The 22,059-nt window shown below is 40.1% G+C and overlaps 2 protein-coding genes across 24 annotated transcripts in view; one reads left to right on the top strand and one right to left on the bottom strand.

Annotated features, from left to right (window-relative positions):
• Positions 1 to 5,270: 5,270 nt before the first annotated feature.
• On the bottom strand, positions 5,271 to 7,589 carry RAG2 (recombination activating 2). Its single transcript, XM_010309876.2, has one exon. It carries the CDS (start codon positions 7,585 to 7,587, stop codon positions 5,980 to 5,982), a length of 1,608 nt encoding a protein of 535 aa, XP_010308178.1. The 5' UTR covers positions 7,588 to 7,589; the 3' UTR covers positions 5,271 to 5,979.
• Positions 7,590 to 7,869: 280 nt separating this feature from the next.
• Positions 7,870 to 22,059, top strand: part of IFTAP (intraflagellar transport associated protein) — a 48,112-nt gene continuing 33,922 nt past the window's right edge. For 9 of the 23 annotated variants that reach the window (XR_012835731.1, XR_012835733.1, XR_012835732.1 and 6 more), the window contains exons 1-4: positions 9,953 to 10,008; positions 10,506 to 10,607; positions 17,667 to 17,757; positions 20,956 to 21,108. Coding sequence is in view for 15 of the 23 variants with exons in the window: in XM_075754745.1 (XP_075610860.1) it covers positions 21,006 to 21,108 (103 nt within the window). In the remaining 8 variants the exon portion in view is untranslated. Of the gene's footprint in view, positions 8,168 to 9,952; positions 10,009 to 10,505; positions 10,608 to 17,666; positions 17,758 to 20,955; positions 21,109 to 22,059 lie in introns of those variants that run through there. The other 14 variants (XM_075754735.1, XM_075754741.1, XM_075754736.1 and 11 more) reach the window with 14 other exon arrangements.

Genomic DNA, 22,059 nt, shown 5'->3' with positions numbered 1-22,059 from the left:
CAGTTTAACAATCTTAACTCACCTCACGGTGTTTTTCATTCCATTTAAGTGGTATATACATTTTTTGCTGCCTTTTGCACAGGAGTGAATTTCACCCCCAAGTAATCTGGACCATTCATTGCTATACGTATGCACCACTGGAGTGACAGTCCAGACCTTGTTCATTTTGCACATGTAATTTCAATGACTCCGCTGACATTTTCAAATTCCAAATTCACTTTAACAAGCTGCTGATGTAACAGCAAGTGATTCATCTCACTGCCTTCAAAAGGGTTGAGTACGTTTTATCCATATATGTATGATTTCTCAAGATAAGGCTTATATCCTGGGGTAACTTGTCAGACTGAACAGAACCTGGATGTGGACAGAGGAATGCAGTGGCACGTGAAAGTATTCTTTTGTGAAATACTATTAAGCGATCAAGACACATTTCACATTCAACCAGCTCTGGGCAGTATAGCTGACACAGAGAACTACTACTATGTTTTTTTTCTTTTTTTTTTTCTTTTTTTTTTCTTTTTTTTTCTTTAGACTTGAATCTAGTTTAATCTTCTTTTTCCCCACTGTTGACATCTGTAAATCAAGAGACTACCTTTGAGAGTTTTGAAATCATTACAGCAAACAGCAATGAAAGGATAGGTACTTGCAAGTGAAATTTTTGTGAACAGGGATAACACTGCTGCATGCACACAGCCATGCATCAAAAGGCAAACAAATTCTGACTGCAAACAGGTGCATCATTTGGTTATGCAGTCTACTGTTAAACTTTTTGATTTTGAAGAGCATTTAGAACAATGTAGACACTTTTATTTATGGTACTCTTTCAAACCTTCACATTTTCTTTTTTATATTATTACTTGGCACAAATCCTTCAGTAATTCATGGTAAAATTTTCTTGTTCTGAAATTGTATTGACTGTAGTTTTTATACAATCACATTATGTATCTTGGGGTTTTTTTGTTTTATTAAAGGGCTTCGTATAGTGCATTGCCACGTTACGATGTGAACTATGTTATAAGCCATGATTCCGGTCTCACATATTTTTTTCCTCACAGGAATAACTATACTGAGTTTAGGCAAATCAGCTTTGATTTTTAGTCAGGTAGTTCAGAAACAAATTATTGGTATTTACAGCACCCTAATTTCTGACTACACTGAATTCTGTGCTTTGTCTCACTGCACAGCTTCATAATTTTACTTTTTCATATTGTATTACAGTTTCTTAATTGATGAAACCTGTTTAAAATAAAGGTCTTATAAATATTTAAGTTTCTGGCATCGTATTTCTTACCAGTTTTTCAACTATGCATATAATTTCATGGTAACAGTCTTACTTTTCATTCAAATTGTGGATGCTTTTCATATTTAGGCTGTTCTAATACCTAGAGACAGCTGTGACTCCAGCTCTGTTCTGGAAGTCACTAAATTAACACAAGTGAAGATTACTCTGTGAGCCTCAGCAGTCCTTTCAGCACTTTTCCTTATGGGGAACTGTTTGACAGAAAACTAAACTAATTTAAAACCAGTTTTATTTAGTCTGCAAATGGCTTTTGCTTCATTTACAAATACCATCCCAGTGTCTGTTTAAAATCAGCCTTGCACTGTTATGTCCATGCCAATATGTTAAGCCTCTTTACTGGCTTTTGTGCATCCTTTGCATCAAATGTTGGCTCCTTGTCATAGAATGAGCTGCAAAGATTAGTTCCAATCTACCTTTTAGTTCATGATTTGTAGCTTCCCTTTATTCCACTTCAGAAAATCTTTCTTTCTTCCCTGCAATGATATCTCAGGGTCAAAAGACTTATGTAAACCAACTGGTTTGGATGGAATTAATGATGAACAAATTAAGCTACCTGATTTCCTTGTGCAATCAGGTAATTAAGACATCTGATTGCTGGACTTTATATCATCAACTAAGTTCTTTCAGCTGACCTTGAATAAAAAAATGTTGGATGGAAAAACCAGAACCCATATAAAACAAAAAAACAAGCCTCAGAGAGTTTCCTGGTAAATTAGAATTAACTCCTTTATTCCTAAATCTGTAATAATTAACTGAATTTTATTTCCCATGTATTCCTATTAGAATTGGGATCTGATGAAGAATAATGAGGCTTGTCACTGCTCTTCTTCAGAGTACTGTTTTAGGTGACTGAATATGGCATGATTTTCAAACAGCTGACCAGCTGCAACTACTAAGTGTGGGAACTTGTCTGCCTTCTGCATCAAGTTTACTATTGTCCATAATACAAAAAGACACATTAGAAAGGATTTAATTAGCACCTTTTCTAGCAGCACTGGGAGAGAAATCAAGAGTATTTTCAATGCTCTGCTCCTCCTCTGAAGATGGGCATTCTGAGCCAGTGGACAAGGAAATACACCATAACTACCACCTGAAGGAGGTCCTGCACACCTGTGGTAGTGGCCAGTGTCCTGCTCTTCCTGTATATGTGTATGTATTGAGAAATTGGAAGCTTTATAAGGTTATTGTCTTGTTTTTTTTTAAAGAAAAAATGGCGTTCAGTGTCACAATTTTTCAAAGGTCAAGTGGAGACACCAAACTGGAATTTGATTTTCAGATGTTATTGCTCAAGCCCTTCTCAGAAGCTAGTCTTGTTTGAAATGGGATATGGTAGGAAATCAAATATAGTGGAAGCTACAGCAACCAATGATGAAAAAAAAAGAAGTAAGCTAGTCCTTCTGTCTTTAATACATTGAATCTAGCAGTAAATATACAGATTCCTTTTCAATCTGAATTCAATCTTTTCCTTTTGCCTTGGGCTCCCAGTTGCATTATTTCCACTCCTTTCAATGGTCTATTAGTGCAATGAGTCACTCTGAACTATGACACATGCTTTAGTGCTACCACTAAAGTTTGTGCTGTGCCTTTCCCGTAGATTAATCAGATACTTCAGGGTCCAAGCACCTTTCAATAGCAGTAAAATCCATATATTATTCTCGTAAAAGCTGATAATAACAATTTAGTGTTACTAAAATGTGTCTGGGAACCATGATGCTGCTTAGTGTGGTTACAAAACACATAGGTCAGTTGGATGCAGATACGATAGAGATTTACTTCTGCACTCAAATCTACTTCATTTTATCATCTAATTCTAACCTGCATGAGGAAAAAACTTCTTGTATTGATTAGCTGGTTTTGAAGATAATCAGTGTTCTAACAGGTACACAACTTAAAAGTGTCATCAGAATTATCTGGGAATTAAGTAGTTTCTGCAGTCTTGAATGCTATATCAAGTGTCTTCTTTACAGGCTGATGTTCATATATCTCTTTATGTTCAAGTCTTTTGGAATGATATATTTCACTTTGACTTCCTCTCCTGCAGTGACTACAGTCTCTGAGCTGTAATTTAATGCTGCTTGTACTGCCCTTCATTGTGAGGCTGGGACATGGTTTGACCAAGCAATTTCTCCCTCCTACTCAAATAAACCATGCATTTAAAAAAAGCACAGCTCAAACATACAATACACTAACATTATGGGCCTGATGAAGGATATCATAAAGTCTGACTATGAATTGTTTCTTTCATAGCCACAGCCTTTAAGTAAAGAACAAGAATTTAGGTAGGAATTGAAAGGGGCCACAATGTGTGCTTGTGCTTGCCACATGCTGAGCGTACCTGCTCTCAGCTCCAAGGGGCTCAGGGAGTCATTGCAGCTGCAGGAGTCAGTTCTGGAAACTCAAGAGATGCTCCCAACATACTGGAACCACTCCACCAGTGCCTGAGCCATCAGGCTTTATCCCAGACTGAACATCACTTCTGCTAGGCCAGTGTCAAGCTTTCCCTTTGGAAAATGTCTCCACCCTTTTATCTGTCTGCATTAGCAGACAAATTTGTCACACAATGTGGGGTGTGGGGAATTTGACAGAATGACAGTATTTGAGAGGTAACAGGCAAAAACTTAGACTGGACATTGCCAGAGTTCAGTAATCATGGGGAGTCTTTTCTTGTTATAAAATGGTGAAGAAATGAGGGGTTGAGTTTTGTTGTGTGAGTATGTTGTCCCTCTTTGTTGGTGTTGTGATGATGTGGCTTTAATTTTGGTGTGGATTTTGTTTGGTTGATGTAAATTAAGTCTATGAAGAGTGCATGATGAATGTATATTTCAATCACAATTCAGCTGAGTAAGGCCTATGACTAACCTACATAAGGGGATGTTGACTATTGAATTTCACCAGTTTGAAGGGACTTTATGTGGGCATGATATTCATTTATTCCTTGGAAAAACGTATATACTCACAGCTTAGGTAAAGTAGCATGACAAAGGAAAGGGGAAGCTGGCATTGAAATCTATGAATTTATACCAATATCAAACTGGTGAGAGGGGAGTCAGGGTGATACAGCTCTACCCAAACTATAACCTCCCTCAGCACATGAAAAGGTTGGAAATGGAAAATTTGTATGGTTGCCCTCTACTTTCCTCTGCTGTTGACTTGAGTTGTGAAGATTTTAAGGGGGTACAGCGCACACGCGTCTCTGTCGACAAGACTACAGTGCTACACATGCTGCTTTGTAAAGGAGCGGAGGCTCAGGGTCTGCACATAGTGATCAAATGGGTGACAGCTGCTCCTGTTTTTCTTTTTTTATTTAGGGGTCCAGCATGAGATCTGGACTGTGAGTACTGAGCTATTATCGTTGGCTCACAAATGTTGAGCTGATAGTATTGACTTTTTGAAAAGATGTTGGAGCAGTAATAAAAATAAAAAATAAAGTCAAGAATGATGAGGCTTTACAAATAGCCAATAAAAGAATCCACAAAAAAGTTAGTAAACTCTTGGGCTATTCAACCTTGACAATGTCCTTTTCAATCTGAATCCAATCTTCTCCTCATGCTTTGAGCAGCCAGCTGCATTTATTTCTACCCTCACAATGCTCCACTGGCTCAATGAGTCACTCTGAGCTATAGCTTGCACTTTTATGCTTTCACACTCTACACAGTCACAGAGAAAGAGAAAGAAATGTGTAGTGGAGGACCTGGACTAAATGATAAAAGTCCTGTTCATCAGAAGGAACTTCTTCTGAAGTCAATGGAAGCTCACAGCATAGGGCGACTGTGAGACTAGACCCTTTCTCAGACTTCAGATGGACCTCCCAAGCACGCATGCTGTCCTTTTGTAGATTTTGGGATTTATAGTGTTTGATTTACCCCATCAGTAGATGAAAAAAATGCAGTCATTTTTATTATAAACTTTAATAGCTTACTTGATTTATAAAAATACAAACACAAAGCAGTTGTTGAGCACAGTGGCTTAAAAAAGCAATTTGATTTTTACTATGAGATGATATTCCGCAACTGTAGCCAAAATTGACATATAATCATTTGGTACCTCTCAAAATCAAAAATTAATTATCCAGAATTAAATGCTCCATATGTAAGCTTTCCATAATGGCAGTCCCTGAAGAAAACTGACCTTCATTGTCTGAATATTTCATTATTTCTGACACAAGGGACTTAAGCCTCCACTTTAGTTTAAAACCAGATTAATTAGTCTAATTTTATTTCATTACACCAACATAAAATTGGAGTAATACAGTTATAAATTAGGCCAAATATTTCTAGAACTATTAAGATAAAAAAATTAAAACGGGTACTATAATGTTCTTTATGGACAGATGCTAACACCACTGAGTACATGGGATAATGTCTTATTACTAAACTCACTGGGGATAACTGGGGAGTAAGTTACAGCATAAAATACAGCACAAAGTTACCAGTATCTGCCTGTGTGTTTTCACAATGCCCTCTATGATGGACTTCCTATCCAGATATTACAAAAATACACATAAGAGACAAAATAAATTCATGAGCTTTGAACTGTAACTGAAATATTGAGATAATTGAAATCAGTTAAATAAAAAGATCTCTTCCAGCTCCAATAACCCATTCTGCTTCAACCATTACTAGCCCTCTTTGACTGTGATTTTACTTACTCCCAGGTGAATACAAATCAGCAGTGTAAATCTATTCAAACAATCTCCGAAGAAAGGACTTTTTCGTGGGCGTTGTTAACTTCATGGTTGTCTTTTTGCGCAATGGTTTCATGGGTTGCTTTTTCAGGCGCACTACCTTTTTGGGAGTTTGTAGCCCTTTATTAAGGTCAACATGCTCGTTGCAGAAGTACTTGACATTTGCTTCTGAGAGACGTAGGAGCATGCTCTCTGAGAGATCCATGCATTGCGCGTGGACCCAGTGGCCAGCCCCGCTGGAACACAGGATCATTGCGGGCTTGTTGAGTTCTGTTGAATAGAAAGGGACCCAGGTGTTAATGTCAATATTGCAACTGGCAGAGCAGGTGATCCAGTAGCCTGTTTCTGATTCATCTTCTTCATCATCTTCATTGTAAGTGTCAGTATCATCAATATCAAAGCTATTGGCTTCAGCACTAAAACAAAACTCTTCTGAATCTTCAAATGGAGTGGAATCTCCAGGGTCTTCGGTTGATGTCTGACTGCAACTTTGTGTTGTCAGTTCTTCTTCATTGCCCGCTTCTGCTCCTTTGCATCTCAAAATGTAGAAGTAGTTTGCATCTGAGATTAACTGTTTGTTGGCTCCTGGAATGCCCAGCAATACAGACCCTTTGCCCATATCACAGCCAAACCACATTTTGCAGTGTTTAATATCTGGTGTCCAGTCTGGGCTCGCCCTCTCAACAATCTCTATCTTATCATCTTCCAGAACTATGGTGTTACACACCAACCGTTTCTGGTTGTCAGACTGGTAGCCCCCAACAAGGACAAATTCGGTATCACCGGTTTGAGTCACTATAGCACTTGACACAGATATTCCCCCTGGCAAGATGGTGCAGGTCACAGCTGGGCTGCCCAGTGGGAGATCAACTTTTAGCTTGTACAAGCTGGGGGCCCTGGTGTTATTTTGAAGTGAATGGCCTCCCAAAATGTAGATTGTATCATTTCTGGCAACTGAAACATGGAAAGATAGTCCATCTTGAAGCTCTGGAAGTATGTATGATGTACAGCATCCAAACTCAAAATCAATGAGAAACACAGATGGCAAACAGTCAACTACGCTGTTCCATTTTTCAGTGGTTCTTTGTGCAAGAGGAGTGTATGATCTGCCTCCAAATATAACGCTCATGCTTTTTCCCCGGCTATGAACTATGTTAATTGTATGCCCATATCTAGCTTCAGGGACATCTCCACCCAGGTCTTTCTCAACGCATTGGAATGTGGTTTTCTTGCTATTTTTGCTTACCAGACTTATAACGTAAATCTTATCAGAAAGGTCGTTGTTAGGTGTTTTCCCACCATGGATGATATACTGGTACTCGTCAGACTCTGCATTGACTCTGAGTGTGCAAAGAGCAGGGTAGCGGAGAGGGGGGAGGTAACAGGAGTCTTTAGAGAAGAAGGCAGGTTTCATTTTGAGCTCATTCTGCTTTATATCAAGGAGGAAAACACCAGTGGGACAGGATCTCTTTGGCCACCCTTTCTGCCCAAAAAAGAAAACATGCCCATCAAAATTCAGGAGAGAGAAGCCTGGCTGAAGCAAGGATGAATTACTGACGGCAGATACCACCTGCAGTGACATTTCATCTGCTGACTGGGCCATACTGTGGTAAATATCTGAGAAAAAAAACACAAAAGAAACAGATGAAACATGCTTTAGATCCCCTGACAGCTGTTTAACAACACTTGAATAAATCATATTAAAGTTGCATTTCAATTCCTACACTGAGACCCAAAGAGAGACCCTTTTCTGCAACTCAGGACGTGAATCAAGCAAGATCTGTGTACCAGTTCCGCGGGATTGTGCACAGACTATGGCCTGTTAGCTCGTAAAAGCCAAACATCCGCCCGTGAGGCGTCCGGGCAGCCCCCCGCAGCCCTGCGCTGGGGACACCGCCCCGCTCGGGCCCGGCCGCTCCCATGGAAACGGCGGCCCCGCCGCCTGCTGGGGCCGGTAGTTCTCGCTCGGCGCCTCGGCCCGGCCCGGCCCGGCCCGGCGCGGCGCTGGGCTGCCTGGCCGCCGCTCGGCTCGTCCCGTCCCCGGGCGTGAGGCAGCTGGACTGGAGGGGTTAGCGGGCAGGCGGCGGGTGAGTGGGGCCACGGGGCCGGGGCCGCCAGTGGGCGGGTCTCCTGGCGACGGGATTCAGCTTCGAGGCGCCCGGGGGCGGAGGGACCAGCGCCGGGTATGACACAAGGCCGGCTACTTCCTGCCCGTTTCTCGCCGGGGTGGCCGGGGGTGTTGGGCTGTTGCGTTGGAGCCCTCCCCGGGTCCCGCAGGCCGCCTCAGCAGGCAGCGCAGGATCTGCGGAGAAGGGGCTCGGGTCCCATGGTCCCGGCCCCTGGGCCCTGCTGGGGGCGACCACCTGCCTGTGCCTCGCTCCGTCCCTGGGGCCGAGGGGCTCACCTGCTCCCCGAGACCGGCACTCCGCTTGTGGGAGGGGTGGGGAGGTCCCCCCCATACAGGCCCCTGAGCCCGGCCTCTGGATGGGAACGTGCTTTAGTGCTCTGTAATCAGCTGAAGCAAGTATGTACACGGTCGCGTACAAACTTAGGTTGGACATTTTGCAGGCTTACATGGCAAACATCAAGACTTGTTGCAGACATGTAGGAACAGTTGATGCCAGCTGTATTTCTAACCATGTAGGTATCACTGGTGCGGCAGAGGTAGAAGTGGTTAGTGCCAGGGTGAATCTCGCATGCTTGTGCTGAACAGCCTGCTCCAGGTAACTGTGTGGCTTGGGAGTCTCGCAGCCAGGTGTTTTCATAGTGTGATCAAATTCATTATCTTTGGTGGTTGCTGTTCGCTCATGATTTCGTGAGTAGGTTTCAAGGGATGTCTTTTTTCACCTGTTTGTTCAAAAATCTAAAAGAGCTCACGTAGTCAGCCTAGACAATCACACTGAAAGAGGTTTGGACAGCACAGACACCAGCAAAGGAATTAAGTTCCGGGTTCACTGGCACTGTCCTTTGGTGACAGCAGAGTTACGCCTTTTAGTAAACGTCCAAGTTCTCTGTCCCAGCCTTTGCCAAATCCCCAGAATTTAAAGGCATGAACTAGCTTTCAAATACAATATTTGAAAAACAAACCCACCCCAATCCTCCACATTTTAAAATATAATTCCTTGTTTTGAAATTTTTAGGATTCATATTTTCCTTGCTCTTGCTTTTTGTTTTACTGTAACAACAAAAACAAGACACAAAGGGCTTCTTTTTTAAGGAAGGGTCAGTGTCTTCTAATTCTGTCACATCAAGACCTGGGGACTCCTAATCAACATAGTGTACAGTGAGAGTCACTCTAAAATCATGGGAACTGATGACACTGACTACATCAAATTGCCATCAGTGCATGTTCTCAGTCACAGTAGGAACCATTGTACCACATTCTGTACTGCCTGCCTGCTCCACTTCCTGGTATGAGAACTGCTGTGCTAAGATACAGATCTGCCATTAAAAGCTTTCAAAAGTAGGTGAGCCTGGTCAGATGTGCTTAGGCCAGAGCACAGACTAGGCATAGCCACTACTGCATCTAGTTTAAAAATAATCCATGGAATAGTTGTCTTATCTTTTTGCACATTGTCGAATCATCTGAAGATCACGGTGAAGTTCTGTTCACTGTGCAGCCAGTCCTAATGCCCCTGCCCTGAAGGTGATAGTTTTTTCTACATTTAGGTTCCTTTTCAGAAGTATTGCACTGTAGGTGAAGTTTGGTTACGAGTTAATTAAATTAGTGAACCCTGTTCTGAGCATGTCAGTATACATGGCAGGTTTTGTTCTTATTATTTGCATGAAGAAATATTTGCCGAGTTACCTTCAGGTGATATGTTAAACAGGAATCTCTGCTGCTTGTTTCTTATAGCCATTCAAAAATGGTGTTGCTAAGAGGAGCTTGCACTAAGTTGGGTTTACTGGGTTAGATTTCCTTTTTCTCTTCTTTCATATTGTGTAGTTACTTAGCTGCTTTGTTTTTACGGGATCTTTAGAAAAGTAATGTGTCTTCTGTACTGAAGATGTCCCAAGCACATCTGTAAGTCAGTGTTCTGTATTTTGTAACACTAGTGTTCTACATTTGACTGCTTGTTTATATTTGAAGTCTAAGAAGAGTATTAAAAATGGCAAACAATTTAATTGAAATGTTGGCATTCATCTTATATTCTTACATAAAGAACCTCCAAATATGACAATTATTAGTGTCCACAATGTCACAAACTATTTCCCAAATATCGAACAGTACTCAGTTCTGAAGAGTATACTGTCTGAAGAGACTTGCAGATATAGAGTGGAGAAAAGACCTATGAAAATGATTAAAAGTGAGATTGATAGACACATGGAACTTACTGGTTAAATAATGCTTCTTCCTTATATCCCTTAATATTTCTTAAACTTTACATAAGCAAGCAGTTCAGTAAGTAATGGAGAGAATATTTATCCCAGATTCTCTTACAGAAGTAGCTCCTTAGGTACTTGCTGAAATTGCTTTGGCTTACCAGGTTGTTTCATGCTAATTATGGTGTGTTAATACAGTGTGGTTGACCTTTGGCTATGCTGACCTCTAACCTTCCAGGGCCATGGATTCCTCTGGGCCAGCGCTCATCTGACCTTGAGCAGCTTCAGGGAACCCAGAAGGTAGAAATCTAATGTTTAAAGTTTTTTTTTTTTTTTCTTTATGCTGAAAACCATGTCACTGTGGAGTCGGATTAGCATTAGTGCTAGTGTGGGGGGAAACAGACAAATGGCTTTGTTGTGGTACATCACAAGATAGAGGGGAAAAGACAATACCAGAAGTAAAGATGGATAAATAGAGAAGGGTAGAGTTACATAAACAATTACTAGTTATGGTGACTTGAGTCATGCTTCATCATATCTGGTATTTTTATAAAAGATCAAGCTCCAAGGATTATACAAACAAGTGAGAATCTCAGCATTACTTTTATAACCCCTGTATTTGAGAAGTTAACTGTAGAGATCTGAGCTAGAAGCTAAGCTAATAGAATAAAACTAATATTCTCCCCTATTTTATTTTAAAATCAAACTTATGCTTTTGAGCTGGGTTTTTTAGTTAATAGTTGTTTGTATGGCAAGAAGAGATTACAAGGAATTCAGATTTAGTTAGATTCATTGGGAGATCTATTTACAGAAGGATCAAATGAAAGGAGAAGGTGCTTTTTAAAAGCACTAGCTAATGTAATTTGAAACATGCTTAGTGTGGAAATAGATTGACATAGTTACAATTTTGTATGTGGGGTATTATTTCAGAAACTATGTTAAGTGTTCACTGAGAAGTATAGGATGAATGTGCTTTAGAAACAAGGGGTAGGATTCAGGTGCCTAAACATCAAGTGACATTTCATATGCCTTTGGATATTCTTGTCTTCTAGCTTCTGCTATGGAAGGCAGCAAGTCTCCCATAGGTTCTGTGTCCTAGATCCTAGTAAACCTAGGGTTTATAAAATGTCACTACATTACTATGTTTAGGCACTGAGTCACTCCCAAAATGTGTTTACTACTTATTGTTATCTTTGACCCTATGTAGTAATTGTTTGTTCACCTATGTGCTGTGCCTGTTACCTGATCAGGCAACAAAACCATTTTAAACAGCAGAACAATGAATTATCAGTACTGTTGTTTAGTGTGACATTTCATATTAATATTTGTCAACATTAAAAAATAGCATATTCTTAATAGTTTCACAATAATGTGAATGCTACCAAATAATGATTGATTTGATCTTATGAACTGTAGCCAACCCAAAGCACTTTTCATTTACACAAAGGTAAGGTATTGGACAGCACTGATTGGACACTGAGAGAGTGGATTGCAGGATAGCATGGACTCTTAGCTGGTAAATGCTCATTGTTGACCATTAAATTCTGTCATTAGTTTGAAGTTATTTTTAACTTGGCATGAACACAGATATCTATGGTAGAATTAAATTGATTTTGCAACATTGTATATTTGTTTGGTTTTTTTTTTCCCTGACTGCAAAATGAAAAAGCATACCCCTGAAAAGCAAGTGCTGTTCCCAAATTCTTCACAATCAAAATCATATCCAGACATCCACAGAACTTTGAAGTCCTCCATAAACAGGCTTAAGGAAGGAAATCTTTATATAGTATTCTCAAAACATTCACTAAGTGTATCAACCAAATTTGCTTTGGGCAAAACAATAAGTTAGACATACCTGGCTGATAGGGTTTTTTTGTGTCCTCCGAAATCTTTCTATGTAAATGGGAATCAAATGTGAGCACTTCGAGGAATCTTCTCTGACAGCACAGGGGGCTTGTGGCATGGAGACGCAGCCTGATGGAGGGGAATCTATCTGCTTAATTTGCAGATGTGCTCCTGAGAACTCGGTCTACTGTGGCTAACTGGCTGTGACCGTTTTTTTTCCTTTCCTCTCTGCTGTCTTCAGATGGCACAGCAAGAAACCCACCAGCCTCCAGAAGCTTTAACTCTTTGCAGTAGAACCAGACCAGAGTGACAGTAAATGTCTGTTAGTTAGATTGTAAATGGCTGCAGCGTGCACTCCTTTATAGTTTAATTTTTTACACTGCTAAACCTGTCAAGCTCATGATCTTTTCTGGAATATTTCAGTGCTATTGGAATAGAAAAATGTAATCTAAAGTAATTTTTGATTTCAAAGAAAAAATAATCTCAATAGCTAGCAAAAGAAAAGAACTATTGATTGGTGTACTACTGCTTTCCCTGGGAATGCTCTGCTGCAAGTAGGTAGTGACATTGAAACAGGGCAAAGGAAATGACAAATGCATGCAACCCAGTGAGTGAGGGCTGACTATAAATGCAATTCAAAGTCCACTGAAGTTGTTAGGAATGTATTTTTTCTACTTCAGTGGCCTTCTGATCAGACCTTAAAAGACTAATAAAACTTTGCACCCTTCTGTGGCATTTTTCATCAGTTTCACAGTGCTTTTCTTCAACAAAAAATAATTAGACTCTGGGAAGTCCTCTGGGAACATATCCTTTCAACAGCCAGCAGTGCAGGGGCACAGAGGATAAGCCACTTGCATAACATTGCACAGCAAATAAACAGAAAAACCTGGAAAACAATTCACTCTTCATACCTCCCTGCTTTTGTTTTCCTGGCCATACTTCACCCACTCCTGAGTTACGACATCTGCTGCACAGTATTCTAGAAATATCTCATCTCCCATTTGAAACTGCTGTGCAAAGAGAAGTAGAAAGAGCTTGAAATGGAATTTGATTAGTACAGCAAAACAAACATACCTAATGTTTGCGAAAATTGTCTTGAGTCATTGAATAACTGTAATGCAGGTAGGATGTGGTGACGGTTCTCATCTGAAATACAGCAGCTCTAAGGCACTGTGCCCTGTAGCATTCATATGGATCTATTACTTCTGAAACAAAGGTAAAAGTAGGATGTACTGCAGAGTTGAATGCTGAAGAACTTCCCCCAAATTTAAGGGCATTCAGATCACAGTTATTTCTGTTTTCAGTAGCGCCTAGATGATACGTGACAGCTTCTTATCCAAGTGCTTGACATAGTCTGACCCTTGTTTGGGTCTGTGATCAAAGATCTACTGGCAATAGAGATACAAGTGTTTAAGTGAAAAATCCAACCCCAGTTGTGTCTCCTTTAATATTTTACATTCATTTTATTCTCCTTCTGCCAGTTGACATGCCTTATCTTTAGAAATTCTTTTTCCAATTACTGTGGCTGAGAAGATGGAGAAATTAAAGTTTGTTGGCAACAGCATGTCAGTTTTGGATGAGAACATGGTCTGTCCAAGCTGGTCTTCTGTAACTGTCTGTGACAAACTGCTTTGGAGGAGCTGCGGCAACTATGTTCTGAATAATGTATCTACAAGGCAGGAAGATCATGTTCAGAACTGTCCAGGTCATAGCAAGAACATCTAGGATTTGCATCCTGAATTTATTTGGCAGAGAACCCATGCAAAAATGAATAAATAGACTTTTCCTTCACAATTTCTCTTTTAATAACATTGACATAACAAGTATGTTTTCAGCAGATTGCTCACTGTTATGGAAATGTTTTGTTTCCATTGATTTTCTTCTTCTACAATTAATTACTTAAAATAATACGTGGTTTACATCTTCTTCATCCCAAATCATTCCAAATTGCATTGAGATATTTCCAGGCTTTTCAGCATATTTTCTGCCAGTAAAACACAGTCATCTCTGAGCTGGAATGTCACTGACTCCCTGTGGGTTGCCGTAATGCACTCCAGCTCAGCAGGGAAAGGGAAGACCGCCTTACTTGTGTAGGGTTAGCCAGCCAGAATGCAAATATTCTGGCTATTTAGCCAGGACCTGTGGGCTGAAACCTGTGAAAAAATGGCACAGAGAGTCCAGCATCCTACAGTCTTCAATTTTCTGTCTCATCTAAAAACATCACTAAAACAGTATTTAACATGTGAGGGACAGGGCTTTATTTGGAGGCCTAATCTAAAATAGCTGACTGAATCCAGCTGTCCTTTGACTGTCAAATCCGGGATGATCGCATTCCAGGGGACAGTGGCTACCATGTTTTGAGGAGTGCTTGGTGCACAGGAAACATTACCCTTGTCATAGGCCTCCAGGTGGTCTTTAAAGGGAACAGCGCTCTTGAAGCCATTGGAAATTCATTAAAAAAACCTTCTGATCATGTACGGGACTGACACTGAAATCAAACATGATCAATGCGCTTGCTTGCAATTAAAGCCTGTAGATATATCCCTTAAAAGCTCATATGAGCTCATATGAGCTGGGCACAAGAGGCCATCACAAAGGTCAGCTCTGAGGCTCAGTAATGCACTTATGCAAGCAGATGCAGCTCCCATCCACGCAAATTGCTGATGCATTAAGTGTGTGCCCTTAAGGCCTCCTGCTGAAGGCAGTGGCAAATGTCCGGTTGATTTAAACAGGATTAGCTGTTGCAGATCACATTGAATTGAGAGATGCTGCAAGGAACCTCATCTGAAAGTTTTCGTCCTTTGTATTGAAACTTTTTCTTTTCAGTTTGTTCCCACAGTTCAGTTGACCTGCACCTGCTCGTGGCCAGAGCTTGCTGCCGCCAGGTTTGCTCCAGGAGCTCTGCCTCCCTGCAGGTGGTGGGTGGTGGGAGGGGGAGGGAGAAAAGTAGGGCAGGACAGTAGAGCAGGGAGAGCTTTCTTTTGCAACTGTAGCTTTGCAGATGTCTAGACAAGAAAGAAACAGCTGACTGCCTTCTGGAAAGTGGGTAACCTTCCTGTGCTGATGCACTGGAATCGCTTTATGTCTTTCTCTGGGCAAGAATTCACAGAATTGCTCCTTTCACATCGTCCACTTTCAAAGTGCCATCCTGGGATGTTTGCTAAAGGTGGTGACCACAGTCCATATCTAAAAAGAAACATTTATTAAGGACAGGCTTGAGTTCCAGCTTTGCATGTCTGCCTGCACCATGGGGGCTGATGATCTGCACTCCAGGCTCCAGCTCTAGCAGTAGTATGAGTATGAGTACACTGGTAACATCTGCTTTTGCTAGGGTGGAGGAAGCACAGCTTTCTGGGCCATTTGGGAGTGTGTTTCTGATGAGGCCGTGCTTTCACGGTTGCATAAACAGCTATGACAGGCTGCTGAAAGGGGCAATCCTGCATCATTCCCTTGCTCCCACTGCAGGTTCCCACTATCCCCTTGTGCAGGCACTCACGATCATATGGCTATAAGGCAGATCAGAAAATGCATATTTAAAACAGGCATACATATTTTGCACAGTTTAGTTTCAGGTTTTATATTGGTAGTTTATTTTGTCTGGCCAAGAGATGGGCTGGAATGAAAAGCCAAGGATTGAAGAGGGAAAGAGGGCGGTCGCAGCCTTTTTGGGAGCAGCCAGCACTTAGATAGGCTTAAATTGATTCTGACTGCAGTTGTCTGATACAGGCTTATACCTTTTGCAAAGGTGCTACCTCGTTCTTTATCGCTGTAATAATATTGTAGCAAATCCATACTCCTCTAGAGTCTCCTTGACTCATTAATGTCGTAAAGGGTAGTTAGACAGCAAGGACTGGAAATCAGATACTTTCCCTCCAAAAGTACTAATCTCTGCTCTTCAGATTGAGTTTACTTTAGTTGATAACAATATAGGATGTAGGTCACTCATTTTTTGTATAATTAAACCAGCTTCCTTGAGCAAGCTTTACACAAATATGTAGGTACCTGTATTACACGGAGTGACTTCTACAGTACTGCTCTCTAGAGGGCAGTTTGGGATGTTACAGTTTTTTGTAAGAGACCGCGTGCTGTTACGTAGCTCCTGGAACAGGTTGGAGAGGAGACTGATGTACTGAATCACAGTGTGCTTTCAGATCATCCTTGGGAGGCAGTAACCAGCTCTGGTTCTGTACTTGGTCCCTTGACAAGTTGCTAAACATTTAAGACTTGCCTATACACCTGCAATATTGCCTAATTACATGAGTGGTCAACCCACAGAGATCATGTCTGCATTGCCTTTACCAGCCTGCCCCATCGCGAGTGACAGCTTTTGTGTTGCTGAACTAGCCAGGCCAAGACAATCCCTAGAATCAAGGTCTTTAGTACAGACTGACATGTAAAACCTTTATGGATGAGAGGTGTTATAGAAATACTTGTTGCTTGTAATAGAATAGGATTGCTTTTATGGGAGGTTAGTTAGGTCTGAAGTATTAAAGACCCCTTTGAAAAAAGTTAGTTGTGACAGGTGTAGTTACTGTGCTAGCTCTATAGGGAAAAAAGATCAGGCATTGTCCAGTGGTAACAGTGTATAAGATGTAAGAGTAATGTATTTGTGTTCAATCTGATTTGTGAGACATAGGTTATAAAATCTCGAGAACAGGTATATGTAGTGATGTTTTCCATGAACCTATGAGAGATCTATAAATAAAAATTTCTGAATAGCCCTGTTTTTATTGAGAATGACTTTTGGGAGAGCAAATTCATAGTGTGGAAACCTGACTTGAACCTATGCCATAAACGCTAGGGAAGTACTTTTTTTTTTTCCCCAGAAAAATAAAATTATGTAAGGTTTTAGTGAGTTTGTAGAGAGGATTAGCTTATTGCTCTTTCCATTTAAAATCTTGGTTTTCCTTTCATTGCCTATATTATATTTAAAAGAAACACAATAAAGCACTCAAAAATGGAGCACAAACCAGGAAGCCTATATTCCACCACATTTTTTATTGTTTAATAGAACTAATAACTGGGTAATTGAAATCATGCTAATACTCACTTGACCTGCCTCTGTGATTCAATGCAGGGATTTCTGGTTTGGCTTAAACTGCTGGGAAAAAGACTGCATTTTGAGAAATAAAATTGATTTTCCAGCAAGGCTTAATGAATGATTGCCTCAAGAAGCCTCATTACAGTAATTTGGATAAATGAGCAGGAGTGAAATGCAAAAAGGAGAAAGTATAGTTGCTGCTTGAATGCATCACTTACTGATATTTGATTCTAAAACTATGCAGAGCCAGCACAGGGAAAGGATCAGATATCCTTGCCTTACTTTCCTTGAAATATCCAAGTTAGTTTGATGCCTTTTTGGAAAAAAGAAGATAAGATTTTTATTTCAGTAGTAGTCGCTCTCTAGCGGAACAATGCAGTCATTTCATTCATAGAGGTGTGATTGTATCCGGTTCATAAATTGCAGGTGATTCCAATCCATTATTGTGCATTTTTTTACTTTTTTCATGACAGTTCAAAGAAGTTATTGCCTTGAGGCTGTGAATTGGATGATTGCTGAAGCCTTTTACTTTTGTAGAATCTACTGGTTAGCTCCTTAGCAAAGGTGAGAGTCTTCTGGTCAGCCTGGTTATAGCTGTTCACATTGCAAAACTCTGCAGCTGATACAGTATGGTATTCATTTAAGAGATACTCAGGAATAAAGTAGGTGGGAAGCAGCAGAAGACCCAAATGGAATGAAAATGAAAAATACAAAAACCTTGATAAGCTGGGATATGTTTCTAAACCTCAATTGTTCCAGCCAACCTAACTATATGTTAAATTTCAGGGATAGTAGATGTTCCCAAATACCATCATTTGTGCTTGCTTTCATTAGGGTAATGGAATAGCACCTTGCAGTTCTTCAAAATAGTTGAAAATGGGGGGGACAGGTAGTTCTAGCTGCTAGTCTCTCCTCTTTATTGTTTAAGTGAATGGCTGTTCTTCTGACAGAACCTAGGCTTTTATTAGGACCTAGCTGTTTTTTCCTCTCAATGAGGAGATGATTCTGTAGACGTAAATAACAGCTGTGCAAGGGAAGATAAGGTCTGTGTTGGACTATCACCTCTGCAGTCCATTTTCTATTTTATTTCTTGCTTTAGATTTTTGAAGCAAAACTCTGAAGTTCTTATAAAAAACAATGGGGGATGGAATCCAAAATGACAAATAGGGTTTCCTCCCCTCTTTTCCAATTTAGGATTTCTTAAAATATGAAAAATTTAGTGAACTCATGTACCAATATTTTTTTTTTCAGAAGAAAAAATAAAGAAATGTGGCTTATGAATTGCAAGTTATTTTATTGTCTTAACCCAAGATGAATACCTTTGACATAGTTGATAACAGATCTCATATACTAATGGCTGTAATAACCATATGAGCTATAGCAGAGCTATTCTGGATTTACTTCTTTGACGTGGGTAAAAATTTGGTCCATTTTCTGGTAAAAAAAGCTGTTAGTCTTAAGAAAGTAATCTTTTCCGATGCTTGGAATATCTAAGGAATTTTCTCTACTTTTTTTTTTTTTTAAAGTAATATGGTTTTGATGATGCGTCTCCCAATGCATACATATTGAAGTGCATGCTGGATGAAAATATGTAGGCTCAGTGAAATATATGTTTAAAACCTTTAGGGATGACTTTCTAATCTCCATACCTCAGGATATTTCAGGTATTAAATGTTAGATTATATTCTAACAGCATCCAGTGCCTGCTTTTTCATGAGGCTGATGTTCTGGCTTTTGCAGTCGTAGTTTGGCTAAAACTTTATCGAGTTGAATTCAGACTGCATTTTCTAGCTACCTGATGAGTCAAAACCTGGTGTTTATTCAAGGTCCTGCTGCACTATTGCTCCTCTACAGCTTAACCTAGTCCAGATGCTTAATCTCAGGCTGATTACCTGGTGGCTGTAGAACGTGGCATTCACTGAGAAAGCTGCTGTTCAGCTTGGTTACAGATGCAACTGTTCCCCCAAGTTGCTTATCAGTTTTCTAGCTTCTCAGAGCATTTTAGAGTAAAGGAATCTAAGCTTTATTGCCAGCCCTCCTCTGATTTGTTTATAAGTCATTTTAACTCTTGGTGACTCAATTTTTTCATCTGTTATTTGGAATAATATTTGTTTGCTCTTCCTCATGGGACTATTGTGAAGTTTATTTCATTAGTGTTTATAAAGGACTTGGAGATCCTAGACGCCAGATGCCAAAGAAAAACAAAAGGTTGTTATTACAATTTTCTTGATTAAATATATGTGGGTTTTTTTCTTTGACACTAGCCTTACAAAGCACTGCAGTCTTTCATATAATGAAATTTACCTCAAATAATGACTGTAATAACTGAACAATAATGGGGAATAGAAGGCATTGCTTCCCTCTGAAACCACTGTAATTTGCATAAACCACTCTGAGAGTCTGGAAAATTATTTTCTGCTTGGTCAGTCCACAGAGAGATTAATACTGGTTTGGGTTTTTTTGTAAAACATTAGAAAACTTAAACTAGTTGATGTATGTGTGTGTGTGTGTTTTTATCTTTAGCATATTAGTCTTCTTTACAAGCTGGCAATCCAGTGAAATTAGAGTTTGACAATAGAAATCATGCTTTGTTTTCCTGCTGGGCTCTGAACAATTCTTGTTCAATCTTATTTAACTTTAAAATCAAGTTGGCAGCCTTTCTTTAGTGTAGTTGATTTGAAGTTTTGCTGAAGAATTAAGCTTTCATTCCCAAAAGACACTTCTTAATGCTATGGTAAATCAAGAGAAGAAACACAGGAACACATGAAAATCAAGCACTTAGTGTATAATGCATTCTTGCATCTTTATTACATTTATGTATGCAAACTGGTCATTTACATTTTTTAGTTAAGTTGTGAGAAAATGTGCCAGTTATGTGTGTCCATGCCTCACCTGTATTTTTCTGCTTCTAATAGTCTTGTCCTATGTGTATAAAAAATCAGTAATACTATTAACTATTTAGCATCACACAACTGTCAAAATGCATTTACAGAGCTTTTATAAGTGTGAGGCAAGGTTAACTTCAGCTTACTTCACCAAGAGCTGTTTCAGGGCCATTACCTCCCTTAGAGTCTGGTAAAGTGATGAAGAGGGGCTGGAAAGCTGTTGCTGTGTGACTGAAAAGTGGAGCTTTCAAGTACAGAGAAGCCTCTATGGGGATCCTTCAGTTCTCAGCATTTGTTCCTTTCTTGAGAGTGGTCCTTGCCTTCCTATGTGGCTGCCCAGTTCCATCATGACCTCCCTGTCCTGTGTGCTGTCACAGCATACACACATATCTCATCATGATTTAACATGCCCTCCAAAATCTGGGTTTAGTGACTTTGATGGTACAGTGAGCAGTGCACCTGCAGAATGATGGATTCAGTCCAAGTTTTGAATGTACAGGTGTCCCAGTTGTTCAATCCACATGCTAGTGAGTGGTGTCACTGTTTCTGCAAAGAGGACAGGGGTTGTAAGACTGAACAACTTAAAATGAGGGGGAATGAACACTGCTGAGATAGGTTGGCACTTCAGTGGCCCATATTGCCTGAGGACATAAATTTCAGGCATAGATGATCACAGTCTCTCCCTTTGAACTTAAAATTACTAAGTCCACTTGAATTTTGGGGGAGATGTTGTATAAAGGCTCACTGACACAGTCAGAACTTCACAAGGAGAGAAGAAAAGTATGACATTCTGGTGCTCATCTATGTCAATTAGGGACTCTTCAGTTAATTTGTTTTCTGCCTACAGGGACATATGGCTCTTTTCTTTCTATTGCAGAAGCAGCCTACTAAAGCAGATACACCTGTTTGACTGTCAAGGTGTGGATCATGGGAGAACAGCTGTTAAACAAGAGCATCCTTGATCAATTTATTAATAGCCATGAGCAGTCGTATGAAGAGTTTCTAAATACATTCACTTACCTTTTGAAAGGTATGTAACTTCCCAAATCTCCCATTAGAAATTGCAGCCAGAAGGGAAGGTAAAAAGAGAAGCAGTAGTATTTAGTGTTGTTCTGCTACTTCCTTGCTTTGTGACCTTAGGCAAATCCTTGTGATGCTTTTGTTTCTTCTGTCAGCAGTGGGATCCCTAAGGATAACTTTCCTTAGCTTGGTTCACAGACTGCTAAGGTAGGTCTCTACAGGTGTTCAAACATGTTTTACTTGCTTTAGGGAGCTGGGGGAGCCTGCACTACTTGGAAAGATAGGCTTTTCTTAAGTATGTCCTGCATTGTTTTGCTAGACAAGATTCCATAAAAGAAGAAGAGCCTAAGGAAAGTACTTAATAGTATGAGATGTCAAAAAATTAGAGATGTGCAATTTGGATGCTTTCACAGATTTACTAACACTGGCTTGCTGTGCTGTGCAGTCATGTGTGCCAAGCTAACAGATAACTTGGATGAAGACGCATCAGGACATCAGATTAGGATGATTACGCTGAAAAGGTCTCTTGCTCTGCGGATGAAATAAAAGGTGGGGCTTAACCTTCATCTGAGCATTGCTGAATTACAGGCATTTCGGATCTGGATCCAAATTCTGTAGCTCAGGTTCATTTCTTTTGGCCATATTAAGTCAGGTGCCATAAAAATAAATGCAAGCTACATATTACTCACTTAAAATTCTCTTTACTACAGCTTTGCACTAAAAATGATGTCCTCATCTTATTGCAGAAGCACTGTATTTTTCAATTACAGCATGTGGCATGCTCCATTGATTGGCACTCAGAAGTCTGTCCTGTCCTTGTCCTTCAGGCAGAACTGTCAGTCACAGGCACTGAGCAAAAAAACAGTGTGGGAGTGGAAGCTGCCATAGAAATAATCTTGTGGCAACCTTCTGTCTCCTCCCAATAAAAAATAGAAGAGAAAGGAGACACTGGGGGATGAGA

The sequence above is a fragment of the Balearica regulorum genome, chromosome 5 (genome assembly GCF_011004875.1).
Source record: "Balearica regulorum gibbericeps isolate bBalReg1 chromosome 5, bBalReg1.pri, whole genome shotgun sequence".
In the NCBI taxonomy this organism is placed as follows: Eukaryota; Metazoa; Chordata; class Aves; order Gruiformes; family Gruidae; genus Balearica; species Balearica regulorum.
This window is presented reverse-complemented; position numbering and strand designations above follow the sequence as displayed.